At 44.1% G+C, this 17,324-nt stretch overlaps 1 protein-coding gene across 2 annotated transcripts; it reads right to left on the reverse strand.

The window, feature by feature from the left end:
- Positions 1–1,227: 1,227 nt before the first annotated feature.
- gps1 (G protein pathway suppressor 1) lies at positions 1,228–14,312 on the reverse strand. Of its 2 annotated transcripts, XM_079177950.1 has the most exons (15): positions 14,155–14,309; positions 12,922–12,986; positions 11,714–11,806; positions 9,754–9,935; positions 8,212–8,376; positions 5,844–5,979; positions 5,557–5,634; positions 5,338–5,398; positions 5,101–5,186; positions 4,564–4,658; positions 3,097–3,202; positions 2,900–2,980; positions 2,362–2,499; positions 2,141–2,275; positions 1,228–1,628 (listed from the first exon to the last, which is right to left on the reverse strand). In XM_079177950.1, the coding sequence occupies exons 2-15, from the start codon at positions 12,952–12,954 to the stop codon at positions 1,554–1,556; spliced, it is 1,464 nt and encodes a 487-aa protein (XP_079034076.1). In that variant the 5' UTR covers positions 12,955–12,986; positions 14,155–14,309; the 3' UTR covers positions 1,228–1,553. The 2 variants fall into 2 exon arrangements, with proteins under 2 accessions (XP_079034076.1, XP_079034075.1); XM_079177949.1 differs by lacking the exon at positions 12,922–12,986 and having other exon boundaries at positions 14,155–14,312.
- Between the last annotated feature and the right edge of the window lie 3,012 nt (positions 14,313–17,324).

Below are 17,324 nucleotides of genomic sequence, written 5' to 3' on the forward strand. Positions count from 1 at the left end.
GCTCTGAAGCAGGTAAACAAATCAACAATAAAAACTACACCTACTGACCAATCACAGCAGAGTATGTGGCTCATTAGATATTACACAGATAAGAAGTTAAAGTCATGATCCAGACTAAAGCAACAGTTTAAAGTGACGGATACAGAAAGGATTTACATGTCAGGCAGTGATTTCTTGATGTCCTTCATGCATTTGTCAGTTTAAACTGTCATCAATCAGCTGAGGGTCATCAGGGGTCATCAATCAGCTGATATCCTAGTTTTCTCTTTGTTTGTGAAATATCCCGCTCCGCTGACAGCAGACTCGTGCTGCTTTGTGATTGGTCAGATGCTGCAAACACCGCCCCCTTTTATGCTAACATGCTGACAGCCAGATGGAGAAACCCTGGTTGATTTACTGAGTTGATAACCAGCTTCGTAGGTCCGTTTAGAGGGATCTGGTTGTTCGGGTTAGTGAAGCCAGATAACCGAGATATAACCTGGCTATGTTGGACTGGCGTCGCAGCACTGGGCCTGGATTGTCATATTTCAGTTTGTGGGTTGGCAGCCGATTCAGATACACAAATGTTCGGGAGTCTTTCATCATATGTCCCCTTTAAATGTCTGTCAAACCAGGTCTGCAGATTCAAGTCAAACCTCCGATGTAGTGACGTCTAGATAGATCATTACTTTACTATCTCGTGACCTGTAGGTGATTTCTACAACCGCTTAGAAACAGCAGCAGGGTTTAACAGGGTTTCATTCCACAACAGTTTAAACATTAAAGGGCCAGTGTGGAGGATTTCTGTGAATCAATCAGCAGAAATTAAATATAATATTAATAACTATACTTTCATTAGTGTATAATGATCTGAAACTAACAATTGTGTTTTCGTTATGTTAGAATGAGCCCTTCATATCTAAATAGGGACTCTTTACTCTTTACAGCGTCCGCCCTGTTACACCACCATGTTTCTACAGTAGCCCAGAAGGGACAAACCAAACACTGACTCTAGAGAGACTTCCACGCTGGTACGCTACCTGAAGGCCACCGCAGTGAGGTTGGCTGTGATCTGCAGCGTCACCACTCGATCCTACAGAGTGTCATTTTAAACCTGCAGCTAGTAGAGGCTGACGGAGAAACAGCTCCTTTTAGTTCAAGCACACATCACATCCAAACAGTGACTCGGTACGGTCCAGCCACTGGGAGACAACAGAGCTGCTGCATAGAAACAACCAGTGAGTGTATGTCAGGTAGGTCTTTTTATTTTAAAATCTGGTTTCTGTTAGTGAGGCCTCCATCATGTGTAAGCAGAGCAAAGTGCATCTCCTACCAGTAACGTACAGCTGAAGTGCTGAGCTTTCATCACAACATCCACATCATCACACTAACAGAGGACCTTCCCATTTCACCTGATGGGGATTCAGAACATTAAAGTCTTTATATTGTGGGCTGTTTCTGTCCTTAGCAGATAAACAGGAAGTGGGCGGGGCTGGGGGATGTGTTGACGGATGACATGGTGACCCTTCCCTCCAGTCTGCGGCTGTTGTCAGACCCTGAAGAGGACGCCCTCCTCACATGTTGGTGCTCATCCTGGTCTGGCTGTTGGCTGGTGTCAGCTCCCCCTGGCTGCCTTCTCTGGGTGGAGACTGAGAAGAGGACACGAGTGAGGCGCCGTGTTAGACACAAAATAACCTTCACTTCTCGGATTCTGTGTACAAATGATAGCATGTGGAGAAGACCGGCAGCCTGTGTTCTAATAGCTGTAAATGAGTCCAAGAACAAGAACTAAAGTCAGAAGCATGCGTTCTCTGTCAGTGCTTGCTCATGGAGGGATATTGAGTCTCTTGAAAACCAGTCCAGACTTTTCATCATTAGGTTTAAACAAGTCGAAACTAAGGCGTCGTCATGTCCAAATACATGCAAATACACCAGAGTACTGCTTGGACTTCAATGGGTCTGAATGTCTGTGAGGTATACTACAGTGTAATCTCCCAGTATTGATGCAGTGAGTCGTGTAATGCAACATACATTTCATTTGCATGGTTGAGACCACCCAGTGTGAGCATTCTCACATGATGGTTAACCCAGTTCTCTGGCAGGCTGGTTTCATATTTAGCTCCTGCTAAGCTGAATGCATCAGAAGACACAGGTTTCCTACCTTGACGTGGATCTGGTTGCGCAGCACAGCAGCTCGGAGGATCATGGCTTTGGCTCGTCTCTGGAACTCTTTGCCCATGTGAATGGACTTCTCAAACGTGGTGCTCCTCTGGTCCACATCCCTCGCATACAGGATCTATAACAAGTCAGAGGCCCCGTTCAGAATGCTCCAAATGACACATTACGCGCTTCAACATTTTCTTGTCTGTGTGTGTGTTTCACCTTGCTGTGGGAGTCGATGCGAGCGTTGATGAGCCCCTCCAGTATGAGCTGGGTGAGCTCGTCCTCCAGAGCTGCTACTGTGGTGTTGAAGGCCTGAGCCATCTTAGTCATGTCTGCTGACACGTAGGGGCTGAAATACTGAACACATGCGCACACACACAACTGTCAGACACGAGTTACTTTGTTACCTTGGGATTTAAAGGTTCTCTATTTGACATTCAGAGCATGAATATCAAACGACTATCATCTCTGTGAAGATCTAGAGGAGGAACGTCTCCCTGACCACAGGATCACGTCTCTCTCCCTCAGTGTGTTCTCTGTGCTCTGTCCACATTGCCTTATAGTGCATGTTAGTGCATGTGAGCGTGCCCCACTGGTTCGCTCACAGCTGCCGCTCTGCAGTGCTCTCATACAGCCGTTACAGGTTTTTGAGTCTAAGTGGATGTTAGTGCCAAATTTAAACCAAAAAAGCCTCCAAATGTCCCTGAGAGACGGACAGACAACATCACGCCTGAATGCATGAACAGTGTAAACTCACCTGGATGAGGGCTCTGTTCCTGATCTGGCTGTACAGCGTCTTGACGTGTGGGGCCAGGTACATGTCCAACAGGAGGTTATCCTGGAGGACACACCACAGCACATGCACTCTAAATCATCACACAATACGTTGCCATAGAACCTCAGCACAGTCTCAAACTGAAGCCGTTTCAGTGACAGCTAGTCACTGTCTCTCACCTTCATTTCATCCAGCAGCTTGAGACAGGACGCGTACTTGGACTCGTAGAACTTGAAGATGATGTCACGGATCTGAGGTTCCAACTCTAGAAATAACTTAAAGGAGCTGAGGACAGAAAGAAAAGAGTATTACCATCGACTACTAGTCATTAAATGTACCAAGATACAGTACAAAATGTTAGGCAGGTGTGAAAAAATGCTGTAAACTAAGAATGTTTTGAAAAATATTAATAATTGTTTATTTTGATGAATTTACAAAATGCAAAGTGAGCGAAAAAAAGAAAAATCTAAATCAAATCAATATTTGGTGTTACTACCCTTTGCCTTAAAACCAGCATCAATTTGTTTAGGTACACTTGCACAAAGTCAGGGGTTTTGTAGGATTTCATGTCGCAGGTCATACACCATGCCAAGACTGAGCACAGCAACAAGACCGAGGTCAGCAAGGTCTGTCCCACACAAAGACTACACAGCAGACTGGGGTTTCAAGATGTGCTGTTCAAGCTCTTTTGAAGAAGCACAAAGAAAAGGGCAACGTTTAGGATCGTAGAGGCAGTGGTCGGCCAAGGAAACTTAGTGCAGAGGACGTCCAGCAGTGCCATCAGCTCAGAACTGTCACAAACCAGTAGGACCCAGGTACACCCATCTACTGGAAGAGTTATTATGAGTTACTATGCACGGAAACACAGGAACTGGGGTGCAGAAAAATGTCAGCAGGTGCTCTGGACTGATGAGTCAGAGAATATGTGGCTGTCGAAGAAGGCAGTTTGTTCGCCGAAGGACTGGAGAGCAGTACAATAATGAGTGTCTGCAGGTAACAGTGAAGCATGGTGGAGGGTCCTTGCAAGTTTGGGGCTGCATTTCTGCAAATGGAGTTGGATTTTGGTCAGGATTAATGTTGTCCTCAATGCTGAGAAACACAGGCAGATACTTATCCATCATGCAATACCAACAGGGAGGCGTGTGATTGGCACCAAATGTATTCTGCAGCAGGACAACGACTCCAAACATACAGCCAACGTCATTAAGAACTATCTTCAGCGTAAAGAAGAACAAGAAGTCCTGGACGTGATGGTAGGGCCCCCGCAGAGCCCTGATCTCAACATCATCCAGTCTGTCTGGGATTACATGAAGAGACAGAAGGATTTGAGGAAGCCTCCATCCACAGGAGATCTGTGGTTAGTTCTCCAGGATGTTTGGAACAACCTACCAGCCAAGTTCCCTCAGAAACTGTGTGCAAGTGTACCTACAAGAATTGGTGCTGTTTTGAAGGCAAAGGGTGGTCACACCAAATACTGATTTAGATTTATCTTCTGTTCATTCACTGCATTTTGTTAATTGATGAAAATAAACTGTTAACACTTCCATTTTTAAAAGCATTCTTAGTTTACAGAATTGTTTCACACCTGCCTAAAACGTTTGCACAGAACTGTATGTTTCAGTCTTCATTCACTAAACTCCTCCTACCTGCTGGAGATGACGTTACGTTGGAGCTCCTGTCTGTCAAATGTGGCCAAAGCACACATTCCTCCATACACAGCTACGTTACTGGGCGACAGGAGCTGCCACACACACACACACACACACACACACACACACACACACACACACACACACACACACACACACACACACACACACACACACACACACACACACACACACACACACACACACACACACACACACACACACACACACACACACACACGTGTTAGTGGTTTAAAACTTCAGCCTACGGTAGTGTGTGAAGCAGCAGTCGGAAAAACACCCAGTTCATTTCTCTACAGCTAGGGTGCTTTATTATCTTTATTTTTTCTATATAAAATAGTTTTTAATCACAAGTTGCTATCTGCCATGCGTGTACATTTCAGGAGCACTAGTCTCCGGTTCTTAATAAGCCGGTCTGTCTGTATCAGCCCCCCCCCCCACTGACACGCATCACTTCAGCTTCAGTTGAACTGAATGCGTGGGGTCAAGTTGCAGCGCCATGGCACCACTCACCTCTGGACAGTCACAGTGGTCAAAGGAAGCCTGCAGGAAGCACTTGGCAGCTGGTTTATATTTCCGAGAGGCCAACTCTGCCAGGCCTGAAACAGCAACAAAGCAGGTCAGACCCTCCACAAATGATGGAGAACAGCTCTTTACAGCCGTTCCTGTCTTTTATTCATACCACAGTAGAAGAACAGACTTGAAGCTTCTTCTCAGCTGATCTTCCAAACGAGCATAATGCTGACTTACCTGCGGCGCACTTTAATTTGGTGAGGACTGCTTGATTTTGGCTATCTCGCTCTCCTCTTTGCTAAACAAACAGAAACAGAAACATCATCATCTAAAAGGCATTTGTCATCTTAGCGAAGAACTTCTTCCTGGTTTAGAACAGTGGGTGCAAGACTACGTCTCTGTGTCATTGTGCGACTGTAAGGTGAACAGAGTGCAGACACTGGGACCTCTGCTCACCTCGGCTATCTCTGGTGTGGATTCTGCTTTGTTGACGTAGCTCAGTACATGGGACCAGTTCTGGAGGTAAACGCTAACCTGTGGGAACAGAGGACAGGGTTTACTCCTTCATATACTTTGTCAAATTGTTGAAGGAATTTGACAAAGGAGTTTCTACCCCACGCTGGTTTTCCGTTATGAGAGACAAAGTACATGACAGCAAAACATAGCAAGCATCTAGAACTCCCACCAGCAGCTGTTACAATGGTTACTGCCACATGAAAACGTTGTGGGACATGGTGCTGTACCTTGATGACATTCAGACACATGTTAATGACGTGCTTAGCACTGGTGCAGTAGTCTCTGGCTCGGGAGTAGCACTTGAGGGCGTTGCTGAGGTCTCCACAGTCCAGGTAATGATCCCCCAAGTCATCATGTCCTCTCCTGTGGAGGTAAAGATAAAGAGGTGGCAGATGTAGGGATAAGGGTCTCGTGAAGAAAACACTGGCAGTAGTCAGCTCGCCTCTCCAAGCATTTCTAGGAAACCAGCTGGTAAAATGAATCAGCATGAACCTTCTTGTTACAAACCAGCTGTTTGATGCGTCTTTAATGGGTGATCTTAAGGGCCAGGTACTGTGTGGTGTTGAAATGTTAATTTGCTAGAGATGCCCTGATCATGATTTAGCCAGACCTGGGTCTGTCTACGGTGGACCGGTCTCTACTGAAGAATCTGGGTCTGTCTACGGTGGACCGGTCTCTACTGAAGGATCTGGGTCTGTCTACGGTGGACCGGTCTCTACTGAAGAATCTGGGTCTGTCTACGGTGGACCGGTCTCTACTGAAGGATCTGGGTCTGTCTACGGTGGACCGGTCTCTACTGAAGGATCTGGGTCTGTCTACGGTGGACCGGTCTCTACTGAAGGATCTGGGTCTGTCTACGGTGGACCGGTCTCTACTGAAGGATCTGGGTCTGTCTACGGTGGACCGGTCTCTACTGAGGGATCTGGGTCTGTCTACGGTGGACCGGTCTCTACTGAAGGATCTGGGTCTGTCTACGGTGGACCGGTCTCTACTGAAGGATCTGGGTCTGTCTACGGTGGACCGGTCTCTACTGAAGGATCTGGGTCTGTCTACGGTGGACCGGTCTCTACTGAAGGATCTGGGTCTGTCTACGGTGGACCGGTCTCTACTGAAGGATCTGGGTCTGTCTACAGTGGACCGGTCTCTACTGAAGGATCTGGGTCTGTCTACGGTGGACCGGTCTCTACTGAAGGATCTGGGTCTGTCTACGGTGGACCGGTCTCTACTGAAGGATCTGGGTCTGTCTACGGTGGACCGGTCTCTACTGAAGGATCTGGGTCTGTCTACGGTGGACCGGTCTCTACTGAAGGATCTGGGTCTGTCTACGGTGGACCGGTCTCTGCTGAAGGATCTGGGTCTGTCTACGGTGGACCGGTCTCTACTGAAGGATCTGGGTCTGTCTACGGTGGACCGGTCTCTACTGAAGGATCTGGGTCTGTCTACGGTGGACCGGTCTCTACTGAAGGATCTGGGTCTGTCTACGGTTGACCGGTCTCTACTGAAGGATCTGGGTCTGTCTACGGTGGACCGGTCTCTGCTGAAGGATCTGGGTCTGTCTACGGTGGACCGGTCTCTACTGAAGGATCTGGGTCTGTCTACGGTGGACCGGTCTCTGTTGGAGGATCTGGGTCTGTCCACGGTGGACCGGTCTCTGCTGAAGGATCTGGGTCTGTCTACGGTGGACCGGTCTCTGCTGGAGTTTCTGGTGAACCTGCATGATTTCATCTGATTTCACCAGAATCCGACCCAGTGGCTCCGATGACGAGCTTTAAGAATAACTCTATAGAAATAGATGATCTTCTCTCTGATGGTTTACTGATGGAGGTCTGATAGAGGATGAGGACTACACTGAGACTGGTTCACAACCAGTTAAAAGTTCCTCACTGTCACTTTAAATACTAAAATCTTGGCATTGGTAGTTTTAATGATGTAATTGAAGCTGCTTAGAGCTAGTGTTAGGTATTTAAACAGGTCATAATTCTCCCTTTGATAACTATTATATGTTGCTGTGAAAACAAAGTTACACTTGCATCATAATAGTGTTAGAATTTACCGTCACCCAATACTCATTTTTACTACATGAAGGTTGGACGCATTATAATATAAGTTATTGTAACCTCCATAATCATTGCGGTTTAGCTCTGTGCTGTCTGTGAGCCGGTCACTGTGAACGGTTAAATGGTAAATAAACTGGACTTCTTTCTCTCTTTTCTAGTCTTCTGACCACTCAAAGCTCTTTAACACATGTCATCATTCACACACACTGATGACAGGGCTACCATGTAAGGTACCACCTGCCCATCAGAACTATAACATTCATACACTGCAGGAATAGCCTGCAGGAGCAATTTTGGGGTCAAGTGTCTTGTATGTGACTAATTTGTGAGCTTTATGTCTCCTTCACTCACCGAAGCATATCTGTGTGTGGCTGTGATGTTACCGTCTGTGTCGCTCAGGCAGCGGCGTCACATACAAGAAATACGAGACTGACAGTCCAGTCAGCTGTCATGGCCGATCAGCTGAAAAACGTCCCGAGTTCGATCGGTGCAACTCTAGTAAGAACATTGACGCTAACAATGGCGTGTGCCTTCATACCTGATGCTCTCTTTAATGGAGTTTCCCTTGTAGTTCTTGAGATCAGTGTCCAGTTTCTCCAGTTTGAGCAGAGCCTTTTTCCTAGTGGACTCGGCCCAGGCGGAGTCCAGGGGAGGAGGAACACCACCACCTTCAGGTACCGTGTCCGGCACACCCTGCACCTCCCTAAACAAAACAACAACAAACATCCGTTACATTAGATGTTGACAAAATGAGTGAAACGGTGACATATTCACCAGTACACTGTGGCTTCTCCAGCACACAGGCTACCGTTCTCATGATTTAACCGCTTTCACAGCGCTGAGCTCGGTGTTAATAGCAGTTGATATTGCTGTATGTGACAATATTAATTAAGTTTAAATAAATAAACAATATAAACTAAGCTTGTATAAATAAACAAACTATATAAACTCAGCTTCAACATTCGCTTGGACTGAAAAATAAAGACAGAGATAACATCTAAACTAAAGTATTATCAAATGAACAGAAGGGCCGACAAGCAGCAGGAGGTTGACAGAAGAGAGTACACGAGACAGGCAGACGGGTTCAGGACTAGGAGGTGACACTAACAAATGACGATACCAGGACCATTAGCTGCTGGCCGCTAGACAAACAAGTCCTGCGTCACCTGCCGTAGTGCTGATGAGCTTTTGCTTCCCTGAACTCTGATGTAGTAGCACCTCCTGAGCAGGTGCAGGAGGGCAAAGTGCCTCCTGATGTCAGACAACAATCGTCAACTGGTTTCACTCCGTTACCATCTTCAGTCTGACATTACCTCCACTCTCATCCATTTCCATGGGAGGGGGGGGTAGATTTTTGCTAACCAATCACCAGAGACTAACCTTTCCGCCTGTATCTAATGTCACTTTTTCTCCCTGAGAGAGTCTGGAGGATTGGTGGAAATGTTTTGGATTACTTTAGGGTTGAAGATTGACTGATTGAAGATTCACAACATGTTGTAAGGAAGTGGAAGCCAGAGCTGAATGTCACGGTTACAGACACAAATGAGGAAGACTGGAGAAGAGTAGAGGAGAGGGACCGTGATACGCTAACAAAAGGAAAAAGAAGCTGCGTCTCAACCCAGCATCTGGTAGCAGAACGACAGTGTCGATAGCAGCGTCAGTCTCCATTGTTGTTGTTATCATCCCTCAGTTCTGGGCACAGCTGAAAACACTTGACAGCTGCTTGAAAACGGCTTGACATCGGCATTGGTCCCCCTGCTGGCTCTGATTGGCTGATCGCTGCACTTATTCGTCGACTACTTTTTAAGCAAGAAACTGCTGTTTCGATGTCAGAGGAATCAGTCCACTTGAATTAGGTGGAGTGGGTGAATTAAAATGTGTGGAACCAGGTACGCACAGAACAGGAAACACAAAAGCAGGGCTACACAACTAACTACAGGATGTTAAGCTCCTGTAGTGTAAAAGGCAAGAATGTACATGTTGGGTTCACAGAGTGCTAAGAAACCAACAACCTCTTTGGTAAGAGTACACTACTCTCTTCAAAAGAGTTCTTATGCCACAGGGTCATTGAGTAGAATACCGTGAGGCCTCTGTGAGTTTGCGGTGGATCTCCTCATAAGTGTCGACATTGAAGGTCCTCTGGACGAAGGTGAGGGCCATCTTCAGGGCTTCCACCCGGAGCTGAGGGCAGTGCTCAGCGATGAACTGAAGCCTCTCAATGCGCATTAATCCACTGTAGCTGGTGGCATACTGCTCCAGGTCCTACACACAAAGAGAGGTCTTATTAACAGTGCGAAACCTGCTGCTCTCACATAATCATGTCACATTGAAATGAGTCATAGTATCTCCATTGTGTTTAGCATATTTGGGTTAGGTGCTCCATTAGACTTATGGTAGTTTTCATGTACTAGGCTGTTGTTCAAAGGTTTTACCTCTGCCAGGCCTGAGCCTGGAGAGAGGTTATGTGTTTGGTCTGTGTGTGTGTGTGTGTGTGTGTGTGTGTCCGTGACTGAGTGAGTGTGAGCCTCTGTCTGTCCAGAGCTAATCAGCAAACTGCAGAATATATTAGATGTCCCTTTAGAGCTGCATGCTCAAGGAGCTCTCATAGTTAGTGACTCCCTGTTTTATTCTGCCACTGACTGCCTGCTGACTCGTCCCTCACTACTCAGCTAGTGACTCCTAACAAGCCTCCTAGTGGTCTCAGCTGTGTATCAGCTAGTGACTCCTAACAGGCCTCCTAGTGGTCTCAGCTGTGTATCAGCTAGTGACTCCTAACAGGCCTCCTAGTGGTCTCAGCTGTGTATCAGCTAGTGACTCCTAACAGGCCTCCTAGTGGTCTCAGCTGTGTATCAGCTAGTGACTCCTAACAGGCCTCCTAGTGGTCTCAGCTGTGTATCAGCTAGTGACTCCTAACAGGCCTCCTAGTGGTCTCAGCTGTGTATCAGCTAGTGACTCCTAACAAGCCTCCGAGTGGTCTCAGCTGTGTATCAGCTAGTGACTCCTAACAGGCCTCCTAGTGGTCTCAGCTGTGTATCAGCTAGTGACTCCTAACAGGCCTCCTAGTGGTCTCAGCTGTGTATCAGCTAGTGACTCCTAACAAGCCTCCGAGTGGTCTCAGCTGTGTATCAGCTAGTGACTCCTAACAGGCCTCCTAGTGGTCTCAGCTGTGTATCAGCTAGTGACTCCTAACAGGCCTCCTAGTGGTCTCAGCCGTGTATCAGCTAGTGACTCCTAACAGGCCTCCTAGTGGTCTCAGCTGTGTATCAGCTAGTGACTCCTAACAGGCCTCCTAGTGGTCTCAGCTGTGTATCAGCTAGTGACTCCTAACAGGCCTCCTAGTGGTCTCAGCTGTGTATCAGCTAGTGCTACAGAGCTGAGACCAGAGAAACAAGTTTGCACACTGTTTTGGTCGTTGTGTTTAGCTAGCCGCTAACCGCTAACAGAACTACTTGTACACACACTGCTGCACATCAGTGTGGTGAGTTTACCTTTGTGTGTGAAGTGCCGTGTGCGAGCACTTTGAGCCCGATGCTTGTATAACATTTGTTTCTTAGTTTGAATGAAGTGTGTTTGACGAGGCTCCACAGCTCTGCTTGTTTTCATTCAATCACACATTACAGCAGTGGTCTTTGCAGACTCACCTGGAGGAGGTCTGCACTCTACTGAGTTTAACTTTCTAGTTGTTTTATGTGTTGCACATAAGACAAACATTCGCCAAGCACTGGTAATCAAGTTAAAGAATAATGATGACCATAAATCATTGCACATCTAACCTGCGACAAGGCAAGAGGCTATGATGGACTTAATGTTATGTGTTCATGGGGAACATTACTTCAAGGCTGTATCTCCTTTACAGGAGCACTGGTGTGCAGACCGCACCATCTTACCTACAATTATGAGAACAACGTATGGCAGTACAGTAAAGTGAAACTAAACAACAGATTCATGCAAATAATTGTATTTAGCAAACTGTTACATTGTATGCCACCATGGGTTAGTGTGTGTGTGTGTGTATATATTAGAGTCTATCAGGTCAGTACCAGTGTTGGGTTCTCCACTATGTAATTGGTGTCCGGAGCATTCTGCTGGTCCTCCTGGGGGTCTGCGTCTATCTGCATGGGCTCCACAGACCCCTGAGAGAAACACACCAGACACAGAGGTTAGCAGAAATCACAATGCAACACATGATCCACATTATAGCGGAAATACATTTAAAAAAATACTAGAACTGTAATAGAAATGTTTCATGACGACTAGAGTCAGATTTCCAGGTTAGGACTGTTCTCGACCAATCCGTAGTCAACACTCACAACATTCTGTCAACTCATCGATTAGTTGATTTAATTGCCAGATCTGTAAAACGGAGCTTCTCCACAAAGAATCACACCAAAGCACCACTTTAAATCTTGTGTTTAACAGATTTATGCTTATTAGTATCTTGGAAATACTCATTCAGCATGAAAAAGCATTAATAAACACAACAAGCACAGCAAACGGTGTGCTGCAGCGCGATCCAGCAGCGGAGCTACGGCTGAACGTCTGTAGCTAATGTTGATGCTGGCTTGTGAACCTCAACAACAAACCTCATTTGAGAGCCAGGAGCTGATCATAGAGTGAGCTAGCATGGCTCAGTAGCACTTTGCTCTACACAGGGATTGTAATCATTGGATGGTAAATCACAATGTTCACTGGGCTTTAAACTTAAAGCAATGAGATGTGCTCCACTGTTACTGAATACCTACAGTAATAGAACAGAGCTGCTTCACATTGCTAATGGTAGATCGGGGAATGGATGTGTGAGAATTGATTGTATTGTAAATGTTCGACACATTTGGATATAATGTGATTTCTAATGATGATTTCAACAGGTGGCAAAAGTGATTGACAATAGGTAAGCCTTGTTCTTAATGGGATGCATGGTTGGCAACAAGCAAGGCAAAGTGAGCATACAGGATTCTGAAGAGGTAGTGTGGCATTGCCACAGATGCAACAATCGCTATGTTATCATTTGCTTTGTTAGCTTTTCAACACGCTACCAGGCTGATGTTGAGTGAACGCTACTATTGGGAAGATAAACTTCTTGCAAAAGTCGTACAGTTAGTAATAGTTAGTACTGTATGTGTTATCACATGTAAAGCCACGTGTGTAAGGCTCATTAGAGATGGGCGTGATACCGAAGCTTCTTTCACTCTGGTGAAGTGCACTGTATCAATACATTGTGTCCAAGCTTGTGTTAAATGAAGAATACCACGAGACTGACGGCGTCCGAAGCTTCAGACATCACTGGTACTTCAGAATGCGCTTCAGTCAGTTCTACAGTTTTTACAGTTTAGCAGAGATTAGAATAACATAGAAATGGCAAAGTACACAACAAAGACATAATCAGAAGTAGGATAACATTCCCCCTACCAAGTCAGAATGTAATCAAAGGGATAGGCTCATTTAATGAATGTCACATCACAGCGCGACTCATATGAAATGTAAATAACAGCCAAAAGTTAAAACACCAAAAAGATATTTAAAAAAAGAAAAGATATTTTAGATCTAACAAGAGTCTTGAAGTACAACGCATAATCCAATATTATACTGGAACAGAATACACAACCACGTCTAGATTTGATGCAGCACTTCTGATTTAACGTTAGCATGCAGGCTACTTGGACTTGTATTGCGCATTTGAGACTAAAACCATTAAAATCGCCGTCATTGTAGGACTTCAGCTCAGGTCTTCTTGAGCGTTGTGCTAGCTACGATGTAGAGCTAATGGGACAAACTGCTAATAACAGGAAGTTGGCTTGCAGTGCTAGTTTATGATGCAATGATAAACACAAGCTGCTCTTCAGTCTATGTTGTGCTTTGTTTTGGTGAAGAACCGAACTTAAGATGTCTGTGCATCAGTAAGAGCTATACGGACTACTGGTTAGCCTTGTTGTTTTGCCAGTGTACCGTTAACACTGATATCGTCACCACGTTAAGTCAATGGAGGCCTTCAGTCAGTGGTTAGCCTGCACTTCCCAACTCGATTAAAACAATCTCTCGAATTCAACTGTTTTACTGGCAAACGTGCATACATTTAACACTTAACATTTAATAGATCAGCTTCCGGCAGTAACGGTGATTGTGTCTTTTTCTTGCGGTTGTCTTCACTTCGTTCGCACTGTAACGTTAGGGAATGACAGTAACGCTACCTTTGACAACAAATGCCAAACGCTAGCAAATTCTTTAAATTAGTGATTTAATTAAACGAAATATTGCTTCGTAGATGATTCATACGCATTATAAAACATAACGAACGCATGATGCTGGTCTTGCGTAGTCTTAAATTCTGATATTTAATCATGAACTGAACCGGAGCTACGTTTATTTAGCTTAAACTAGCAAGCTAACTGCTAACATTAGCTAAGGTTACGCCACTTACGGCCAGTTTTCAGAAATATTGACAGGTTAGAAATGACAAAAAATAGCGATCGTTAAGACTTACCTGAAAGTTAAACACTTGCAGAGGCAAAGGCATGTTATTTATTTCTTACTGCAGGGTGGGTTTTGTTAGAGGGGAATTTATCACAAAGATATTGATTTGCGGCGTGCACTCTAGCAACCGCGTCTCTAGTGGGTTGGGCCTAACCTGCTCCTCGCTACGGCTCGCGGGAAGGCGCAGTTTGACGTTTGACTTCTTTTTTTTTCTTCTTCTTTTTTTTCAGTTTATCAGCGGACTATAAACCAACGTTTAAGGTGCATGTCGCCACCTACTGTACCGGAGTGTGTAACATCATGACACTATGACAGTTGTCACTCAAACACAATAATAATGTTCTTATTTATATATTTTTTAAAAAGCTTAAAGCTTTTAACCTGAACTTGTTTGTCCCCTATCTCTAACAGTCCTTTGATGCTCCACTCTCTTCCGTCTTTCTGTTTCCACACTGAACTTCCTCCACTCTATCAGCACATGTTCAACAGTTTCTTTACAGTTGCATATCTCACATTTATCCCACTGTGTAAACTTTTTCATGATGTATACTGTGTCATTGAGTCCTGTATGTCCTAACCGTAATCTACAGAAAATGTCTTCTTCTTTCCTACATTTACTTCTCATCACTTCTCACTCTGACTGACGTCTGACTTTTGTTATAATGTCTACCTTTATTGTAATTATTCCAAATTTCCTGCCAAGATGTAATAATTCCGTGCTGTATTACTGATTTTGCTTCTGACCTCCCAAAACAAATCATTTTTGTTTAATGCTCTTTTGTCAAGTTTATCTGCAACCTCATTTCCATCTATTCCTAATTGTAAGTTCAATAATGAAATAAACTTCAGTTAGAAGATCCTCTCAAACTGTTTGACAAGATTGTATGCTTTGTATTGCAGCTGCAGAATCTGAATATATAACTACTTTCATTGGTTGTTAGAAAAATTTCACTCAAGACCGGTGTAAAATCATGAATCATATGGACATTTATTCTTTGTAAGAGAATGGAACAGAATTGATTCACACACAGAGTATATGCATCAAGGCTGCCCGAGTTGTAAACACTGAACTTCAAGGTTGTATACTTGAAGAGTACATGTAATGTTCGCACAGTGTAATTTACGATAACAAAGATTGTCACAAGAGAAAACATCCGCGCATGTGGCGTTGGTTATCACAGCACTTGAACAACACTTTGGACAATTTGTACCTAGTTCAAGATTCACAATTATCGCAAATCAGAAGGCGCCAGTCCTGGCGTCTATTCAGGAAAGCAAGCTGAAGCACTCTCCTCTGCAGCAGCTATCTCCTCTATAGACAAAACATCTGTGGTATCCAATGTCAGCGTCAATGAAAGTTCACACAGAGTAACTAGAGGACACAATTTAAACATTTGATAGAAGACACGAGGGAACGTTAACTAATTATAAAATGCATAGAATAGTCATTTAGATTTGTTCCTAACATTGGTTTAACCTCCTCCACCCACTGAAGACTGATGATTATTGCTGTCAGTTCGGCTGTGTTTACCTGTTTGGATTTTATTCCAACAAATGTCCCTATTAAATTCAAGAAATAAGTGATATAATTGATGATCTCAAAATATCTTCGGCTGGCCATGACAACATTTCTGCATTTCTTGTCAAACAGGTGAAACAGTCAATATTGCAGCCACTTGTTCACATCTTCACCTTGTCTTTGAAAACAGCTGTTGTGCCAGAAGATTTAAAAATTGCCAAAGATATTCCTTTGTTTGAAGCAGAAAACCCATGTTGTTTTAACAACTATAGACCCATATCTATATTGCCTTGTTTTTCAAAAATACTCGAACAAATTGTACAAAAAAGGATTATGTTTCATGTCGAGTCTAATTCAATTCTTTACAAACACCAGTATGGTTTCCGTAAAAAATCATTCAACTTATATGGCTTTACTTTATTTTCTGGAATGTATATGCCCTCCTACATGATTATTATCTGAGTGTTTTGATCCATCTGTACAAATATTGAGATACTTACAATAGTTTTTCTTCAGGTAATCTTGAACTAAGTAGCCAATGTTAAACTTCCTCTCAGTCCATTATCTCCTCTTTTGTAATATCTCTAGATTTACCTTGGGTTGTGGAAGTATCCATGGAGGAATGCTGCTACCCAGAGCTTTTACCAGAGAATGTCAAGTACTCCCAGGACAGTCGATGCTATATTTATGTTGAGTCCACCCTGAATTCTAATCCAGTGTGATAGTGCTAACTTAGTTCTCCTCAGATGTAACGCCAGTTCCCTGGATTCCACCAGCAATGCATTATGGGTGTGGTTTAGACTGCTCCCAAGCTAAATCATATGGCTCTCTATTGTCTATCTAATTTTTCAAGATTACTTTTTGCTGCTGCTTCGTACACCATTCTTCTTCTTCTTCTCCTTCTTCTTCTTCTTCTCTTTCTCCTTCTTCGTTTTAACGTGGGCTACAAAGCTTTAAAGGTCCATGTCCCCATCCAGTGTGCAGCTTCCCCAACAGTTTATAATGTGGCGTGTAGACCTGTTTCCTGTTTCCCTACGCCACTGTGTTTATCCCCTCTGCAACAACCTCACAACCCTTTAGAAGGTCTGCTTGGGGATGGTACGGACATGCCTACCAATGTTTTCCCTATCAATATTTGAGCCAACTCGTTTGCATTATCCTTGGAGTGAACACACACACACAGACACACACACACACACACACACACACACACACACACACGCACAGGGAGAGAGGACCGGCATGGCTGTAGATAAAGTTAAAGTTAGGTTTATTGTTATCATGTACATATATATTCCATCAACGTGTTGGGTGAAGAACCGGCCGTGGTGATTCAGATTGCCACATATGAACTAGACCTGCCAAACAAAGTTGAATTACAATGGCACCATTTGTTATATGATCCCTCAGGCAAACTCATCTCCATCTTTCTTTTCTTTTTCCTTTCACAAAAGGATTCACAAATGTATCTTTATATCTATAAATGACTCTATACCTATATATATATATATATATATATATATATATATATATATATATATAAATGTAAACACAATCCATGTACAAAAAAAAAGATTGCTAAATATATTTCTGACTGAATAATTTAGCTGAAGTTTGAGACAAAAACTTCTGTCTCTCTCTCTCTCTCTCTCTCTGACTGT

Source organism: Pholis gunnellus (assembly GCF_910591455.1).
Source record: "Pholis gunnellus genome assembly, chromosome: 17".
In the NCBI taxonomy this organism is placed as follows: domain Eukaryota; kingdom Metazoa; phylum Chordata; class Actinopteri; order Perciformes; family Pholidae; genus Pholis; species Pholis gunnellus.

Excerpts from the sequence above, each read along its gene's own strand:
- gps1 (XM_079177949.1), bottom strand. The coding sequence starts at position 14,187 with ATGCCTTTGCCTCTGCAAGTGTTTAACTTTCAG. Across the intron at positions 9,936-11,713 it reads TAGTGGAGAACCCAACACTG|GACCTGGAGCAGTATGCCAC; the intron begins GTACTGACCTGA and ends CTTTGTGTGTAG. Across the intron at positions 5,980-8,211 it reads TCCATTAAAGAGAGCATCAG|GAGAGGACATGATGACTTGG; the intron begins GTATGAAGGCAC and ends TTACCTCCACAG.